The 19,899-nt window shown below is 40.1% G+C and overlaps 1 protein-coding gene across 9 annotated transcripts in view; it reads left to right on the top strand.

Annotated features, from left to right (window-relative positions):
• Positions 1 to 19,899, top strand: part of slc12a1 (solute carrier family 12 member 1) — a 133,838-nt gene that overhangs the window by 33,429 nt on the left and 80,510 nt on the right. For all 9 annotated transcript variants that reach the window (XR_007246462.2, XM_048520510.2, XM_048520509.2 and 6 more), the window contains 8 exons: positions 1,430 to 1,569; positions 1,731 to 1,841; positions 2,007 to 2,118; positions 2,230 to 2,357; positions 2,442 to 2,526; positions 5,460 to 5,611; positions 10,964 to 11,071; positions 13,545 to 13,668. Coding sequence is in view for 8 of the 9 variants with exons in the window: in XM_048520510.2 (XP_048376467.1) it covers positions 1,430 to 1,569; positions 1,731 to 1,841; positions 2,007 to 2,118; positions 2,230 to 2,357; positions 2,442 to 2,526; positions 5,460 to 5,611; positions 10,964 to 11,071; positions 13,545 to 13,668 (960 nt within the window). In the remaining variant the exon portion in view is untranslated. The remainder of the gene's footprint in view (positions 1 to 1,429; positions 1,570 to 1,730; positions 1,842 to 2,006; positions 2,119 to 2,229; positions 2,358 to 2,441; positions 2,527 to 5,459; positions 5,612 to 10,963; positions 11,072 to 13,544; positions 13,669 to 19,899) is intronic.

The following is a 19,899-nucleotide window of genomic DNA, read 5'->3' as shown; positions in this document are numbered from 1 at the left end:
GTAGTGAACCACTTCAATTCCCCCTCCCCCCACTCCCTGGACAATATGTCCATCCTCCAGTATCACAACGATGTCACCTGGAAACTGGAGAGGCAGCACCTCATATTCTGCCTTGGGGCCCTACAGCCCAATGATCTCAATGTGGTCTTTATTAGCTTCAATATCTCCCCAACTCTCCCAATTTCATCCCAAGACCAACCCTCCCTCTCATTCCCACCTCCTTGACCTGTCCATCTTCCAGTTCTCCTATCCACTCCTCCCACCTCACTGACCAATCCCCACCACTACCATGATTGAGAATGATAAAGAGATTACTGTTAGAGTTGAAGTAGGACTTGGTTACCTAGCAGGACATGCATATTTCAGTATTGCTGTAGAAGCAGCCCTGGTCTTGGTCATAGAGATCTACGTGACAGATAATGGCTCCTTGGCTTATATGCTAAGTCTGTGCTTGTCAGAAATGAGCACCTAACTATTCTAATCCCATTTTCTGGCAGTTGGATACTTTGGTATCACAAGTTCACATTAAACAATTCTAAAATGTTATGTGTTCCCCTGCAAAGGTCAGGATTGTCTCATTGTAGGAAATGAGGACCTGGTTGTCGGCTACCCCTTCACTTGTGTTGGCTGTTTCTGCCTTGTAATGGGTGCCTTTTCCTGTAATAAACAAAGAGGTGGGGAGTGGGCATTTAGTGGGTGGTACAGTGGATGGTCTTTGTGGAAAGGTGCTGAAGAGTACAGAGGGGCTGAGGAAGCACAGGATGCGTGCAGGCTTATTGGTGTGGGAGAGTCTGGGGTGGGGAAGTGCGTGAAAGCTGCTAACTGGTCAATTATTGTTCTCCCTTCACACCTGCCAAATCATCCATGTTTTTGTTTAGGCACAGTGCCTAGACATAATGCTATTTTCTGAGGCGACTTTGAAGTTAGGCAGAGGTACAAGGAACTGCAGATGCTGGAGAATGCGAGATAACAAAGTGTAGAGCTGGATGGATGCAGCAGGCCAAGCAGCATCTTAGGAACGCCAAAGCTGATGTTTCGGACTGAGACCCTTCATCTTTGAAGTTTGGCATTTTCTTTTTTCATCTGTCCTGATTTCAAGATGAAACCCAGAATGCTTGCTTCTTTTTGAGCCTTATTTGTTGAGATTCACCAAAGAACCAAAAATTTGATTTGGATAATTGGACATGACACAAATAAATACAAAGATTTCAATTTATCCTCTAAGCTGAATTTAGTAAGTGATTTTGATGTCTAATACTCTAGAAAGCTAATGGTCATTTCCTTTTTTAATGTTATCTCTAGCCAGATGCAACAATCTTAGCTGAATTAATACGTATTGCATTAACTTCAAGCAGCCCCTTCCCTCATTTATGTTGGCAAGTAATTTTTAAATTTATTCAAAGACTAACTATTTTCTGACTCTAAACAGGTGGTGCATACTATCTCATATCCAGGAGTCTCGGGCCAGAATTTGGCGGATCTATTGGCTTGATCTTTTCCTTTGCTAATGCTGTAGCTGTTGCAATGTATGTTGTTGGATTTGCAGAAACTGTGGTGGATATCCTGAAGGTAATCCAATGTAAAAGTATTGAAATACTTATTAAATGTATTTCAATATAATCAACTGTAACATAAGTTATTTATGTTTTAAAAAAACAACCTGCCTTGGAACTTTATTAATATTTTTGACAAATTGTCATATTTTTGACAATAATTTGTCATCTTTGCAGGAAAATAATGTCCTCATGGTGGATCCAATCAGTGATATACGAATTGTAGGTTGCATTACTGTAGTAGTGCTTCTTGGTATAACTGTAGCTGGCATGGAATGGGAAACAAAGGTAGGGCTTTAGCTGCATTTTTAAAATATCCGCAGATTAAAGTAGAAGTTACTTTAATCAAGTATCTTGTCTTATTTGGGCTAAATCAAATGAGACTTTCAGACTCTTTCTTTGAAAGTAAGATGTGTTTGTGCAAATTAAGCAAATACTTTTGTCTTCTACCAGGCTCAAGTTGTTCTTCTGATAATTCTTCTTATCGGTATTGCTAACTTTTTTGTTGGAACTGTCATTCCAAGCACGATTGAGAAAAGAAGCAAAGGTTTCTTTAACTACCAAGGTAAGTTCTATGTTCACCAATAAGAAACCTGTTTATTGAGAGGAGTTAAAATATGCAGTCCAGTTAATTTGGGCTCTAAATTTAGCAGTTTCTTATTTTTAACCTGTGCAGCTCAAGTTTTTGTGGAGAATTTTGGGCCATCTTTCAGGGATGGAGAAAGTTTCTTCTCTGTCTTTGCCATCTTTTTCCCAGCTGCTACCGGCATTCTTGCTGGTGCCAACATCTCTGGTGATCTAAAGGTATGTTCCTCTAGATTACTTTTTCATGTTAAGTTTGTTTATTTTAGGTCAAAGCTTTGTGACCTTAAAACACTTACATTTCAGGATCCACAAGCAGCCATCCCGAAAGGAACGATGTTGGCTATCTTCATAACAGCTTTGACTTATATAGCTGTTGCCATCTGTATAGGTAAGATAATAATTTGTTCTTGAATGATTATTGTTTAGGGACTAAAACATAAATACAAGAAATCGTGGACAGATTAACACAGTCCACTTAAGTAGAAATTTCGAACGGGTAAGTATTAAAAGTGGAAACTTCTTTCCCAGATGTTTGTGTGCATGCAATATTAAGAATGCTGACATACAGGCATTTATTTTCACCAATTGAACAGTGTGTGAGTACAGTAGATACATTTTGACATTAAAGTGCCAAAAGCCCAGATAACTGTTGGCCCTGATCTTTATGGAGGATGGAATGGCAATGAACGTTTTGTGGGGATGGCAACTTTGGAACATGGTAGTCTGCCAAATTTAAAGACAGAACCTTATAATTTTTAGACAACTGTTTCCTGCCTGGCCAAAAGCCTCAACCAGGGACTGCTGATGCCAGAGCTTGTTAACTCTTTCTTCTCTGCTGTCCAGTCTTTTGAATGTCTCCAGCAATTTATTTTACTGCAGATTTGCAGCATTCACAGTATTTGACAAGCAATTTATTTATGCATAATCAGTTTACAGAAGAGATTGTGTTGGTATACAACACTGTAATTTACTGTGCAAGTAACTAACATTGCTTAAAATAATTGACTTTTTCTTGGATATGTCATTCTTAAATTGCGCTATGCTGTTGGATATACATTAACACTGTACTATATAGCTGCTTCCAAGGGTGTTTTGACTTGAAATTAAAACAAGAATTAAAATTTATTTTAGTTTTCTATTACTGTTATTCTGTGGAAAATCGTCTAATCGTATTTAATCAGACATCTACTGACAACATTTGTACAAACGTATAAAGGGTCGAAGCCCGGAATGTCGGCCTTCCTGCTCCTCTGATGCTGCTTGGCCTGTTGTGTGCATCGGGCTTTAAGGGGTTATTTTGTTTTGGGTTTTTTGAGATTTTAAGTCGGAGCTGCCTACTTGGAAAGGTGGTAAAGTAAACAGTTTGTGTGATCTTGGGATTTTTAAAGTTGGAACAGTAAGAGCGTGAGATAGCAAGAACTGTAGATGCTGGAGTCAGTCAATACGTTGTGTAGCTGGACAAACACAGCAGGTCAGGCAGCATCAGAGGAGCAGGAAAGGTGCTGATTTGGGTCAGGACCCTTCATGACTGTTGCCAGAACTGGTGAAAATCACTAGTGGGTTGCAGTGGAGAGAAACGGTGGAAGTAGCCTATGTGGGCACATTCTGTCAGAACGAGAATTTTTAGTTAGCTTTCAACAATTGCTGTTGGGGTCTGGAAGCTATTTTTTTTCCTTCTGATTACAGGCATAAACTAGGATTTCCCTTTCTGCTATGGGAGTTGATGTGAGAGAATTCTATTTTCTAAATTTTGCCTTTTGCCAAAGATGTGTTTATGGAATGTTGCTGTCAAGTTTTTCCCATAGAGTTGTTATTCCAATTCTCCGTTTCTTGTATTTTAACAATAGTGTTGCAATAAATGGTATTTTGCTTAATGTTGAGTAGCTTGACCAATGAAATTGCATCTGGAACACAGCACTTCTTTTTAAAATAAGAGGCAGTTGAGAGCTAGGCTACCTTTTTTGAGAGGTCAAGTCTGGCCCACAACAATGTGGCCATTACATCAAATTTCTAATGGCAATCATTACCTTTTTGGATGTTGTGGCCAGGTTTTTGTGTGATCAATGTATGAATATTTTATGTTATGCAGTTCTACTAATAAAGAAATATAGCTACCTGAGAATAATGTAAAATTGAACAATAGTGAGAGATGAATAATTTTGTCTGTCATCTGAACCATTACCTTCACGCTGTATAATTATGTCCCTTGTTTCTCATGTTTGTGAAAAAGATCACACAATAGAAACAGATATAAGACCTACTAGATATTCCTCTAGCGAGTTTTGAGAAGATTTGTAGCTCAGGTTGAGGTTCTGGATGCAAGTTTGCTCGCTGAGCTGGAAGGTTAGTTTTCAGATGTTTCGTCACCGTTCTAGGTAACATCAGTGAGCCTCTGACGAAGCGCTGGTGTTATGTCCTGCTTTCTATTTATCTGGTTAGGTTTCCTTGGGTTGGAGATGTCATTTCCTGTTCTTTTTCTCAGGGCATGGTAGATATTCCTCTGGATTCTGATACCATGCTGTGTAATTTCATTTCCTTTATTGTTTGAAAAGCAGTCCAGTCCTTGCAATAGACTAAAACTAATTTATGTTAATTTTGAACATTGTATCACCTGTGTCTGACTTTTTCCACACGAATTACATTATGTTCATGGCTAAACTTTGTTTAATTTTGATTTGTAACTTGCTAACGTAGCGGTAATTTTTATTTAGATTTTGAGTTCTTGGTGAAGCTTGATGGTTAGATAGTTGGTGAATGGCTTAAATATAAAGCAAGCACTGTGTGTGGCCATGTGTGAACATCATTTTGTTGATCTGCGCCAAGGCCAACATGGATAATAAAATAGTGGTACTAAATCTCAGGCTATGGGTCTATCTCATTGAGTGTGCAGTCTGTGTCAGCCAAAGATTCAACTATAGAGCAAAGCGGGTTCTGCACTGACACCTACCATCTTTTGGATGAGATGTTCAAGCCAAAATGTTGTTCACTTGACATTTTTTTTTCATACAGAAACAAGATTCCTATGGGTTTATTTGAAGAACTGAACATTTGGTGTTGCCGTCAATACTTATTTTTCAGTCCAGGCATCAGAATAGATAATCCAAGATAACAAAGTGTGAAGCTGGATGAACACAGCAGGCCAAGCAGCATCTCAGGAGCACAAAAGCTGACGTTTCAGGCCTAGACCCAATCCGGTCATTTACTTTCAAAATTCAAAGAACACTTAGTTGATTGTGAAGGTGTCATAAGAGCACATGCTGTGATGGTTTAACTTTTATTTGTGAATTAAACTGTACCTTTTTTTATCTCTTCTGCTTGCAGGTGCCACTGTTGTACGTGATGCTACAGGAAGTGTCAATGATACCATCAGTGCTTTGATCAGCTGTAATGGCTCAGCAGCCTGTACGTTAGGATATGATTTCTCTGGCTGTAATACACAGATGTGCAGTTTTGGTTTAATGAATAACTTCCAGGTAATAGTTGTGTGGCCCATCGAGTTAAGATAATGACCTATCTCAAATTTATTGGTGGAGTTTAGAAGTGATATTGTAACTACAGTCTGATGTCAGAAGCAACCCAGCATTTCCTTGTGTAATAAAACGATGTGCAAATTGTTGGAGATCAGAACTGTTTTGAAGAAGGGTCACTAAGTCTCTTTTTGTTTCTTTCTATAGACACTGCCAGACCTGCTGAGTTTTACCATCAATTTCTGTTGACCGTCTAAACTGCAGTTTGACATTTTCTTTAAATTTTGGAATTTTTCTCAGGGAAGGATGTAAGTTTTTTTTTGGTCAGCAATAGCCACTTTTTGGAAGGGAACGACTTGTCTATAATTGTGGCCTCTATCATGGTAGAAATGGTCACTGAAGTTCTCCAGGATAACAAAGTGTGTCGCTGGATGAACACAGCAGGCCAAGCAGCATCTCATAGATGGATGCTGGATTCTCCAGCATCTGCAGTTCCCGTTATCGCTGAAGTTCTCCAGTATGTGTTTTTCTAAATTAGAGTATAAAACCTATTCTTTTTGGCTTGTTCTAAGCGCTCTTGTTGTTGCATTCTTATGACTTTGTATGTTTGATCACTTCAGTCTTGAGACCTGTCATTTTTGATGTGGTCACTAAAAATTCATTCATAGTATCTGAAGAAGAGCAGGACATTACCCCAAGTGTTAAAGCCATCAATATAACTAAATCTATTCAGTCGTGATATCCATGCTGATACCGAGATCCTTACCCTGTAAAGTAGCCATCTTCTTGTTCTGTATGTCAAGCTTGGATAACTTATAGCTACCACCTTAAAACTTTTGAGAAATGCACCAACACAGAAGGATTCTCCACATCAGTTGAGAGTTGCTTGAAGCGGCCAATAACATCAGCATCTGAGATCAGCTCTGCTGGGCTGGCTGTTGGCTTATGATGCCCAAGCTCTGGCTACCATGGCAGATCATCTTCACCCAGCTCAAGGGAGGCACTCAAATAAGAAGGGGGCAAAGGAAGTGTTTCAAAGACTCCCAGAAGGCTTCTCTCAAGTAACGCAACATTGATGTGGACACGTAAGACAAAATCAGAAGTCACATGACACCTAGTTACCATCCAATAGTTTTATTTGAAATCACAAGCTTTTGAAGCCTTGTACATTGTGGGAGACCCATGTTCAGAAGAAACCAACTTGAGGAAGCTCCTGTATGAAGGGACAAAACTCTTTGTCAACACCTAGTCGCAAGACGAAGTATGGAAAAGGAACTGGAGAAAGGAATGCACGCCCCCACCCCAATTTCCTAACGGTCAGACTTGCTTGCAGGTGATCATTGACAATAACTAAATAGAATGGGCAGCATGGTGACTCAGTCGTTAGCACTGCTGCCTCACACAGCACCAGAAATCCTGGTTCGATTCCACCCTCTGGCAACTGTCTGTATGGAGTTTGCACATTCTCCCTGTGTCTGCATGGGTTTCCTCCGGTTGCCCCAGTTTCGTGCCACAGTCCAAAGATGTGCAGGCTAGGTGGATTGTTTGTGCAAAATTGCCTGTAGTGTTCAGGGATCTGTAGATTTGGTGGGTTATAGGGGGATGGGTCTTGGTGGAATGCTCTGAGGGTCAGAGTGGACTCATTGGGCCATAGGGATTCTATGAAAAAACTAACTTATCAAAATGAGTACCAGTTAATATTTAGGTACTGTCACAGTGTGGCTGCCAGGTTTGTCTAAATCCAATTGCATTACAAAGGATAATGAATTGAAATACTTCAGTGACATGAGGTGTGAAAATGGATTCCTTTCTAAAAGGAATTACAAGGCTTGTAGTTTGGTTTTAAAATAAAACCAACACTGACCACCTCAAAGTGGTTTATAATCAATGAACTGCCGGTGCTGGAGAATCCAAGATAACAAGGTGTAGAGCTGAATGAACATAGCAGGCCAAGCAGCATCATAGGAGCAAGAAAGCTGATGTTTCGGGTCTGGATCTTTCTTCAGAAAATGAAGTTTTTCTTTAAAACTAAATTTTTTTTTAAGTCTTGTAACAGGAAATGTGACGGCCAATTTGCACAGCAGATTCTCAAACTGCAGTGGTCAGAATTTTTTTTTCCTCCTTTCTCTCATTGATTTGAAGGATAAATTTTGAAAACACTAGGAATAGTTTTCCCTCTTTTTTTCCCCTCAAATAAAATGCAGCAGGTGCTGGATATCTGACGTAAAGGAAAAAGCTGCAAATCCTCCTCTTAGACATCATCTCGAAAGAAACAAAAAAGTCTGTTTTTAAATTAATAGCCTTCTGTTCTCCCTCACCCTCTTTGCCCCATGAAGTTTCTGGCTTTTTTTGTGACAGTTATTTCAGCCCATTATCCACCTCTCTGTTAGTGCTTCATTTGTTTACAGGTATGATGAGAAGGTTTGTAGTTGTAACTTGGTATTGCACACTGTAAGAATTTCAACCAATTTACTGTCAATCGAGTATGCCTATAAAGGAACTGAACTCCCATATAACAAAACAGAAATTTCTGGAGAAACTTAGCTGGTCCGGCAGCATGTGTGGCAAGAAAGCAGAAAGAACATTTGTGTCCAACTGCTCCTCTTCAGCATTCTGAAGAAGGATCACTGGACTCCGCTGTTAAGTCTGTTTTTTCTCCATAGATGATGCCAGACCTACTGAATTTCTCCGGAAATCTCTGTTTTAAGATTTCCAGCATCCATTGTTCGTCTTTTTGTTTTGGTGTTTAACTCTTTCGGTTGTGCAGACTTTAAAGTTCGGCTTCTCTGACAGGATTCCACTCTAATCTGTCTTTTTGTTTGTCGTTATTACTTCCATTGTCACCTCTAGTATTTGCCAAAACTCACTTCTATAGCAATATCACATTCCCCAGTGACTGCATGTGGCTCATACTCACCCCATGTGGTTTCCAGCTGGAATTTCATCCTTCATTTTTCACATCCACCTAGGGTCATTGCATCTCTGATGTACAATGCTCTTCAAACAGCTATTCTTGCTGCATTCTGAGATCCATGTGACAGGAAATGCACACTCTTGACCCTTCTCTCCATTTATCACCACCTCGTACTAGCTCACAGCTGCCCTGTCCCTCCCTTCAGTTTCACTTTATTCTCCAGCTTGTTCACCATTCTGATGAGAAACTTTTACTGTTCCTTTCAGGCTTTAAGGAACAAAGGCTTCAACTCTTGCCCCTCTTGAACCTTCCTCCCATTCCCTTCCCTCTGTGTCCATCACTTCTTTCAACCCCATTTCTTGTTGGGTTTTTTTTTTAAACCACCCTTTCTGATTTTTGCGTTCTTCACTGAATGTTCTGTACTCGGCAAAGGTTTTAGTTTTATCCCTCTGTGCTTCCACTCGAATGAATTGAACTCTTCTTCCATCATTTCTTTGGACAAGAGTCCTCTCCTCATCCCACATTTCTCTTCACCTGTTTCCAACACAGTCTCCGTCTTGACTCCTTCCTTGCCTTTTACCTGCATTTTTGAAAACTGTTGACATGGCATTAGTTGTCTTAATTTCTCTGCCCCAACCTCACCCATTTAGCTTTATCTCCCTTTTAACTGTACTTACACTCAGATCCAACGCTGACCTTGTCATCAAGCCTGACAACAGAGGCAGTGTTGTTGTTGTCTCTGACACCACCTCCTATCTCTCTGGACGATCTATGGAATTCCCTGCGTAGTGAAGCAGTTGAAGCTACCTCGCTGAGTGTTTTTAAGGCTAGGTAAAGTTTTGAACAGTAAGGGAATTAAGGGTTATGGTGAATGGGTGGGTATGTGGAGCTGAGTCTCAAAAAACTCAGCCATGATCTTATTAAATGGCAGAGCAGGCTCAAGGGGCCAGATGGCCTACTCCTACTCCTCCTAGTTCGTATGACCATCACCCTAATATCAAACATCAAGCCACCGTATCCATGATAGCCACTAATCTCATCTCATCTCATCTAGAGATATCTTTCTTCCCCTACTTCCAACAGCCTCCCAGGTTATACAGTCTACTTTTACCTTCTTTCCAAAATCAATAAAGCAGACCAGTTGTTTCTGCCGGTTCTTGCTCCATGGAATTTGTTTCGTCTTATCTTGAATTTTTTTTCATCCCTTGTCTAGTCCCTTCCCACTTACATCTGTGATAACAAAAAGTGTGGAGCTGGATGAACGCACCAGGCGTCTTAGGAGCACGAAAGCTGACGTTTCGGGCCTAGACCCTTCATCAGAGAGGTGGATGGGGAGAGGTTCTGAAATAAATAGGGAGAGGCGGCCTACCTACTAACCTCATCCCACCCCCTTGACCTATCTGTCTCCCCAGACTGACCTATCCCCTCTCTACTTCCCCACCCATACTCTCCTCTCCACCTATCTTCTGCTCTATCCATCTTTGGTCTGCCTCCCCCTCTCTCCTTATTTCAGAACCCTCTCCCCATCCTCCTTTTCTGATTGAAAGATCTAGGCCTGAAATATCAGCTTTTGTGCTCCTAAGATGCTACTTGGCCTACTGTGTTCATCCAGCTCCACACTTTGTTATCTCGGATTCTCCAGCATCTGCAGTTCCCTTTATCTCTAACCACTTGCATCTGCGAATCTTTTGATGCTTTACGTAAGTTTGAGAATTTCCAGTTTTTGGTCATCTAGTTGCCTCTTTACCATGGACATATGATCACTTTTATACATCCACCCCCATTAGGATAGTCTCAAGTCTCTCCGCTTCTTCCGTGTTGGGGTCGGGGATCTGAACTATCCCCATCCTCTACCGTCCTCCTGTGCCTTGCTGGGCTTGTTTGAACAAATTTCCTTTTTAACTCCTCTCTCGCTCAATCAAAGGTGTGGCCATGGTACATGCAAGGGCTCCAGTTATGTTCCTGTCTCTTTGTAGGTTACACAGAACTTTCCTCATTCTAACCGTACTTGGGTCCCTCCCCTAATCACTTTCTCCAGAACATTGATAACATCATCAGTGCTGCTTCCCTCTCATCTGGAATTGGAAAAGTTCATAATTTTGCTTCCAATTTCCATGCTGCTCTTAGGCTCACTTGGTTCATCTCCGACTCCCCTATTCCCCAATGTCTGTGTTCTGAAGAAGGGTCACTAGATTTGAAATGTTAACTCTACTTTCCCTCCACAGATGCTGCTAGACCTGCTGAGTTTCTTCAGTTCAGTTTTTTCAGATTTCCCATTTTGTTTTATTAAACTCATAACATATGTGTATTTAAAATGCATATGGATTTAAAGAAAATTATTATTAAAGAACTGAAATATTTTTGTAAAGGATCAAATCTGGTATGTGTAGGATACCTGATTTTAAATTTGAAGAGCAGTGAAATAACATTTTCTTACACTGTAGGTTATGAGCATGGTGTCTGGTTTTGGTCCCCTCATCACTGCAGGAATCTTCTCGGCCACTCTTTCTTCTGCCCTGGCCTCATTAGTCAGTGCTCCCAAAATTTTCCAGGTAAGAAAGTATTAAGCCATTATTAAGTGATGTATAACAGTGAAAGTCTTTAATTGCAGACTGCAGTTGCTACAAATAAAACCTTATTTGTTCTAGGTTACTTTTTTTAAAAAAAACTCACTAGGTACTTAGAATTGTTTTGCACCTAGATGTTCTAGAGTGCCAGTAATAGTCATTATACAGGAACAGTACATAATTACGAAAAATTGAGATCATGGGGAAAAGATTTTAAAAAGTATAGAGATACGGAAAGTGTTGGAAGAATTTTGTAGCCAAGGCATCACTGGCTCCAGATAGATTCTGTCAGGGAAGTAAGGATAGAAGTTGTAGAGATACTGGCCATAATTTCCCAGTCCTCCTCAGGTAGAGAGGGATGCCAAAGAATTGCAAGCACAACACCTTTTGTGCAAACATCAACAGAGGCTGTAACTTGGTAGTTGCATATGTCAGTTTAGTACTGGTGTTGGGAGAAAATTTAACAAATACTGGGATTGAGCAGACTGAGAGGACAGATAACAAGGTGTCGAGCTGGATGAACACAGCAGGCTAAGCATCACCATAGGAGCAGGAAAGTTGACGTTTCGGGTCTAGACCCTAGCTTTAGAAAGCAGGGCAGCATAGATTTTCAATAGCACATTGCGTTTTACTAACTTGAGTACTTGATGACTGATTATTTGAATGAGGGCATTTCAATTAAAGCCAAGGACATGAATATCTGGTGACTGTTTAAAGCTCAAACTGAGCCAAAGTTGCTTGAGCTACAAACCAAATTATGGATGTTGTGACACCTCTGGGAGGGGCAAGGTTAGTTGTATGTTTTCTACCATGAGCTAGCTGGTTGTACCCCTTAGAGGATAGGCTTGTCTAATTCAGTCATTTCTTAAGTCAACAAAAGTATGACTGAGAAAAGTAAGGAGAGTTGGAGGTGTAGGTATCTTTATGTTGGTCTAATAGATTTGAGGCTCTTCTGTTTGTTTAGATGTGTGACAGCTGCAGGGTCGATGAGCTGACTGACCAGGTACCATGATACTGGAAGCTGTTCAAGTGAGAGAAGCAAAAAGGACTGGAATGCTCAAAGCCAACTGTATAGTGAGAAAGATTGACAAGATTCTCTGCAGTGAAGATTAATTAGAAGGCTGTGGCCTGACTGGTGCTAGCTTTCAGTACGCGCAATGCTGAGGAGGCACTTGCAACAGGAGGAGGAGGACCTAGTCATTGTGGTTCTTTATAAGTACCAAAAATGTAGGCAGAAAAAGAGAAAAGATTCTGCACCGTTTATACATGAAACGTTAGGTTACAACTAAACTAATGCTTTTCAGTTGTTTTGAGGTATCTATGTGAAGCTATTCACAAGCTGGATGATCCCTCTTGCAAAATTATGGTTTGAGATGTCATGATTAAAAATAAGGATAGCCAGTAAGACACACACAGGATTCTGAGGGTTGAGTTTGTTTGGAGCTTTTTCCTAAAAAGGCGTGAAAGCAGAACCATATTTTTAAGGCAGAGGTAGGTAGCAAGGGACTGAGATGTTATCATTGGTAGACGTGAATATGGTGTATTTAGGCTGTTCATGTTTTCTTAAGTGCCAGGGCAGGCTGAAGGGCCTACTTGTGAAACAAATTAGTGTGTTGCTGTGTTAATTGAGTAGTAGGTCATGTGCAGACCCCTCATGTTCTCATGTCTGCCCTGAAATAAATAAGCAATGGTCTCATGATGGCCTTCTCACTGAATGCCCATTTAGGGGTTGACTGAGAGCTATCTTATTTTTGATGTGGCCTCTCTTTTTATCCCTGCAATCCACATCCTGCCGTTATTAATCTGTGGCCCAAATCCATTGGCAATCGTGATCCTCAAGCAAGTTCCTTTAAGGGCAGCAGCAACCTCTTGCACATCTGTCACACTCCGGTATTTTTTTGGAGGCAGGATTGCCATCCCTTGGATTCTTGATTTTTGGGCAAGGCCTGCTGCTTGTCAGTTAAGTCCTTATTGAAGCATAATTCAGCATACCTTCCTGAAAGATGCTGATGACAGGGCTCCCACTGGCTTCAACAGTGGATAAGACTCTCATTGCCTTCATTACTTAGGCCCTAAATGTAATTCACTGACTGTAGTAAGAATGCAAGAAACATTGGGGATAGGTTGTTAAACTGGAACAGAATAATTCTAAGATTACACGGTGTAGAGCTGGATGAACACAGCAGGCCAAATACATCAGAAGAGCTGTCTTACTGGCTACCCTTGTTTTTAATCATGACATCTGAAGAAGGGTCCAGGCCTGAAATGTCAGCCTTTCTGCTCCTCTGAAGCTGCTTGGCCTGCTGTGTTCATCCAGCTCTACACCTTGTTATTTCAGATTCACCAGCATCTGCAGTTCCTACTATCTCTGAAACAGAATAATTCTATTTTTCTTTCAGGGGAATCAGTTGATGTGCTGGACATTTCCAGCATTTAACTGAATTTATTATTCCTACAGGCTCTTTGTAAGGATAACATTTACAAGGGACTGTATTTCTTTGGAAAAGGTTATGGAAAGAACAGTGAACCAATTAGAAGCTACATTTTAACCTTCTTTATTGCTGTTGCATTTATTCTGATCGGTAAGTTGCAGATGTTTGAAAATTGCTTTGTTTGGAGAAACTAGTTGACATGATCTGACTTCCAAATTTGTCACAGTCTGGCTAAGGGCAAGTGAATTTTATCACATACACAAAGCACGATATCCAGCCTATTTTTAAAGAAAATATCGCATGAGGCTCTGCAGTTTTAACAAAAATCCTGCATCTGATTGTGCAATACTAGAGCAGTGCTGCAGTGTACAATAGACATAAACTTATCTGTGATACCCAGAGTTAAATGGTGGTATTGTACGATAGTGTGTTTGAATAGTAAACATCAAGATTGATGAAAGATTACTCGTGCCTCACATGCACATGCATGCACACGAGTGTCATCGTAGCATTAAATTTCACAACTGGTTGCAATCTGTACATTTCACTCTTCTGACTTTGACACACTTAACTGCTAAAGTTTTGGTCAATCATCCTAAGTTCTTCCTGGATCTAACCACCCTGAAATCCAGAGCTTCACTTTGGTGCTCATTCACAAATGTAACTCTTCACAGATAGTTAACTTCACCAAAGTACATTTGCTCTTAGGTTTTTCCGGAGCTGTAATCTTGCTCAGTTGCAAAAATTCCTTGTGGCTTTAGCTGTGCTGAATTATTTGCATTTGATAACTTTTCCTGAGATCTCCACCACTTGCAGGATTTCCTGATCATCATAACTCAAAGCTTGTGTAATTCACCTGCCTTTAGCAGCCCAGTTAAAAGCAGTGTACTGCCTTATGGTTCTGTTCTGCTTTATCTCCTCTATCTAGCTGCAGCTTCAGAACTATTCTTCAGTGCCTTTTGAACAATTTTGAATAATGTACTGAAAATCTTGCAATAAGGTCTTTGCCTGTTGCCATGCAACTTGTAGAACTGTCTGTTCTGAATGTTGCATTCCCTAAATGCTAGAAATTAATTTCATCACACGTTTGGAAGATGGAAAGTTTCATAATAGTGAAGATTTCTTTACAATGGTTTTTGAAATGCATAAATTACAAAACATCTATCAAATAAAACAAAGCATTGTTCAGATAACCTTTTCATTTACACTCTTGCATGTTGTATTAGCAAAGTTTATAAAAGCTAACTCAAAAGCAACTACATGCAACAAGAGGGATTTACACACATCACTACAATAATTTAGTACCTTTTTTCTTCAGCCCCTCATTTAACTCTGCAAGGTTTCAGTAAGTGCACAGCTGAAGTTTAACTCGTTTCATCAGCTATATGTGCAATTCCACCTTTTTATATTCACTTTCTGACTTTGAGACTAAAGATCAAAATAACTTGCTCGTATGCCAACAACTGGTTTTCTCTTCTCTCATATTTGAAATCAGAATTTTAGCAAGATGCTTTTGAACTTCACTGAAATTGGCTTATTTCTGCTGCATGTTGTCTCTGGACACCTTAAGACACACTTTCTTCAGGTCTCATTTCCAGGCATATGATTGAGTGTGGATACATAGTACTTCTGCTTGAACTGGTTATAGAATCATACACCCTTTGGTGCAATCAGCCCATGCTAAACAATCCCAAACTAAACTAGTTCCCCCTGCCTCCTGCTGGCCTAAATCAGTCCAAACCTTTCCCATTCATGTTTTTTAAATGTTGCAATTATACCTGCAAACACCACTTTCTTAGGAGGTTCATTTGACACTCAAACCACCTTCTGTTTAAAAACTTTTCTCCTCATATCATTTTAAAAAAAATTTCTCTCCTCTCACCTTTTAAAATGTGCTCCCTACACTTGATATCCCCTATCCTAGGGAAAAGACAACTACCATTAATTCTCTGATGAAGGGTCTAGGCCCGAAACGTCAGCTTTTGTGCTCCTGAGATGCTGCTTGGCCTGCTGTGTTCATCCAGCCTCACATTTTATTATCTTGGAATTCTCCAGCATCTGCAGTTCCCATTATCTCTGATACCATTAATTCAATCTAGATTTCATCATTTTAAAAACTTATATCAGATTGCCTCTTAACTTCCTGTGCTCCAGTGGGAAAGAGTCTTTAGCCTTTCTTAGAATACAGTGACCTTTATTGGCACATGCAATTGAATGAGTGCGGTTAAACGTTTGTAATGGTGCCTTTCGATGCCACCTTTGGTACAGAGGACCTCGGTACAGATACTTTTAAATGTAGTTACAACGCTTTAAAACAAAAGGCTAATGTGGAAACAGTTTTGTTTTAAAGTCCAGAATGATGATAAGTGACAATAAAGTACTTAATTTCCAGTCCTTGACCACCAGTGGCAGATCACAAGGATATGCTATCTCCATTGTCAGCTAAGGGACCCGGTCTGCTGCCAGGCTCAGACCGTGCTTGCTCTGCTTGACTCTAGTCTCCAGATTTTTTTTTTTTGCGGGGGGGGGGGGGGGGGGGGTGTTGGTGGGGTAGTGAAAAAAAGCCACACAAGAGGAAAAATGAAAGAAAAGGGAAAAGAAAAGCGAGCAAAGGAACTCTGACTGGAGTGTCCTGGCCTGCTGCCATCTTTTTTATAACTCAAATCTTCCACACCTGGCAACATCCTGGTAAATCTCTGCTGAACCCCCTCCTGCTTAGTTTCCTTCCTATAACTAGGCAAATAGAACTGAACACAGTATTCCAGGAGAGGCCTCACCAGTGTCCTGTATAACCTCAACATCACTTCCCAACTCCTTTCTAACCCTGTCTATATCTGACGCAAACTTCAAAGAATTATGTGCCTGCACCGCTAGGTCCCTCTGTTCTACGACACTACTGTTAATTGTTATGCCTTCTCTTTGTTTGTTGTACCAAAATGCAATACCTCACACTTATCCAGATTGAACTGAATCTGCCATTTTTCAGCCCATTGACCCATTTGATCAAGATCCCTCTAATCTTAAACCTTCTTCTCTGTCTACTGTGCCACCAATTTTGGTATCGTCCCCAAACTTACCTACCATGCCTTCTGTATTCACATCCAAGTAATTTATACAAATGACAAACAGAAGAGGACCCAGTACTGATCCGTGTGGAACACTGCTGATGACAGATCTCCAGTCCAAAAAACAACCCTGCACCATCATTCTGTCTCCTGCCATTAAGCCATTTATATATCCAATTGGCAAGCTCACCCGGAATTCCATGTGACCTAACTTTACTAATTAGTCAACCATGTGGAACTTTGTCAAAAGCTTTACTAAAATCCAATTTAGCAATGTCTACTGCTCTGCCATCATCAAGCTCTTTTTGGTAACTTGCTCAAAAAACTCAATCAACTTTGAGAGACATAATTTTCCTTGCCCAAAACCATGATACCTATCCCTAATAAAGTTTTGCCTCTCTAAATGTCCATAAATCCTATCTTTTATAATCACCTCTAACAATTTACCCACAGCTGAAGTCAGACTCACAGCTCTATAGTTCCCTGATTTTTTTCCTTACAACCTTTATTAAACATGAGTACAACATTAGCTGCCCTCTAGTTATCCGGCACCTCACCTGTAGTTATAGATGCAAACATTTCTGCAAGGGGTCTTGCAGTTTTTTCCCTTTGTATCCTACAACATTGTGGGATACATTAGATCAGGTCCAGGAGATTTTTCCACCTTTTATATTCTTAACCTCCTGAACATGCTCATCCATAATGTGAACTGTTTTTAAAACAAACTATATTTTTCTGGATTCCATTTCTTGCTCCACAGTAAAGCATTGACACAAAATATTCATTTAGTAACCCTCCTATCTCCTGGGGTTCAGAACGAAGACCCCCACCCATCTTGATCTTTAAGATGCCCTATCCTCTTGCTCTTAATGTATTTGTAGAATTTCTTTTTGGATTATCCTTAAACCTTATCTTCCTTTGTTATCTCATTTTCCTTCTTTGCCTTCTAATTTCTCTCTCTTGAATGCCCCTACACTCTTTATATTGATTAAGAGATTCAGTTGAACCAAATTGACTGTCTAAAATAGAATGCTCTTTCATTCTTGACTAGAACCTTTATTCATCCGTTGTTCCTTTAATCTTATTGGCCTTACACTTCACTCTAACAGGAATATAATGCCTCTGAATGCTTGTCATCACACTGAAGCCTCCCACTTGTCACCCATCCTTGTACCTGTAAGCAGTCTACTCCAATCAACTTCTGAAAGTTCTTGTCTCATACCATTAAAATTTGCCTCGCTCCAATTAAAAGGTTTAAATTTTATGGAAGGCTTATCTTTTTCCATAACCATTTTGAAGCTAATAGCATTATGATCGCTAGACCCACAGTGTTCCCTGCTTTTACTTCAGTCACCTGCCTTGCCTTATTGCCCAAAAGGTCTAGTTCTGCTCCTTCTATAGTAGGAGCATCTACATATCAATGAAGAATTTTCTTGAACACAATTGACATTCTTCACCATCCAAGCCTTTTACCACTATGATAGCTCCAGTCAATGTTTGGAAAGTTAAAATTCCCCCGTTATTACAATCTTATTATGGTTACTTTTTTAATCTGAGATCTCCATACGTTTTTTTCCCTCAATTTCTCTTACTATTGGGGGCCTGTTGTACAATCCTATCAAAGTGATCTTTCCTTTTCTGATTTGTAATTTCTACCCATATACTTTCACTGGATGATTTTTCAGAAATGTCTTCCCTAGTTACAGCAATAATGTATTCCTTAATTTAACCGTCCTTCCACTCTTTTTCTGCCTCCTTTCCAATTAGATTACAAATTAGGCAAAAGGTTTAAACTTGTAGAACTAATTTTGGAACTGGGGGCACTCTTTCCCATATAGTGGAAAAATCATACTATCTGTACTTACCCAAAATAAATATTATCTGTTTATAGTTGGCCACATAGGAACAATAGCAACCATACACTATGCTTTTATCATAGCATAAATTAAATTTCCTTTTTTCCTCAAGGTAAAAGGAGGGGAAATGCATACTTCTTGTTAATACATTTTGATTCAGAGAACTTTTTGAAGTCAAGTTGAATCCTTTTTAACTAATTCTGAACTGAACAGGGTTTCCCCTTCAGATATAAGCCCTTTTAGGAATGCTATGGATTATATTTATTCCCACTGTAAAACCATTTGACATAACAGATTTCTTCTGAACTTCACTTTCTAATGCAGTTTTCCCTATAAAAATTCCTTTCACATACACATACTACTGGTTCAACATGCATGTCATTTTAGTGATACTGTATTTTCTCCAGACTGCTTAAGGGTTCTTATTACTGCCACCAGTTTACTGTTCTGTTTTTTAACCATTTGCTTTTCCATGCTCTGTCTTGCAGCAATGAAAATATACTAGTTCCCTAACTCTTATTCTCTGTGCATCATTTTTATCAACCAGAAGAGCAACTACCATTTCTCCAAAGCCATAGTCTTGTCTATTCCTCCAGCTATGCTTTTGGCTTCTGTTGACACCTTGGAAATGTTTGACTGTCTGAGAAAAACATCACGCATCTGTTAGGACAGCTGCCTGTTTGACTTTAGATGCCTGACTCATCTAAATTGTACTTCTGTTGTTATCAGAATGCTGTTCCTGAATACTTCCACAATCATGACTCCTATCAAAGAACAAAGAAAATTACAGCACAGGAACAGGCCCGCCAGCCCACCAAGCCTGCGCTGATCAAGATCCTCTGTCTAACCTGTCATCTATTTTCTAACGGTCTGTGTCCGTTTGCTCCCTGCCCATCCATGTACCTGTCCAAATATAGCTTAAAAGACACTAACGTGTCTGCGTCTACCACCTCCCCTGGCAATGCGTTCCATGCACCCACCACCCTGTGTAAAGAACTTTCTTCCTCTTACTTTTTGAACTCATGACCCCTAGTAATTGAGTCCCCCACTCTGGGGGAAAAAGCTTTTTGCTATCTACCCTGTCTATACCCCCATGATTTTGTAGACCTCAATCTCCGTCTTTCTAATGAAAATAATCCTAATCTACTCAACCTCTCTTCATAGCTAGCACCCTCCATACCAGGCAACATCTTGGTGAACCTCCTCTGCACCCTTTCCAAAGCATCCACATCCTTTTGGTAATGTGGCGACCAGAACTGTACATAGTACTCCAAATGTGGCCGAACCAAAGTCCTATACAACTGCAACATGACCTGCCAACTCTTGTACTCAACACCCCGCCCAATGAAGGAAAGCATGCCATATGCCTTCTTGACCACCCTATTGACCTGCGTTGTCACCTTCAGGGAACAATGGACCTGAACACCCAGATCTCTCTGTTCATCAATTTTCCCTAGGAC

The sequence above is a fragment of the Stegostoma tigrinum genome, chromosome 36 (genome assembly GCF_030684315.1).
Source record: "Stegostoma tigrinum isolate sSteTig4 chromosome 36, sSteTig4.hap1, whole genome shotgun sequence".
Classification (NCBI taxonomy): domain Eukaryota; kingdom Metazoa; phylum Chordata; class Chondrichthyes; order Orectolobiformes; family Stegostomatidae; genus Stegostoma; species Stegostoma tigrinum.
The sequence above is the reverse complement of the archived record's forward strand: the minus strand, read 5'-3'. Positions and strand labels throughout refer to the sequence as shown.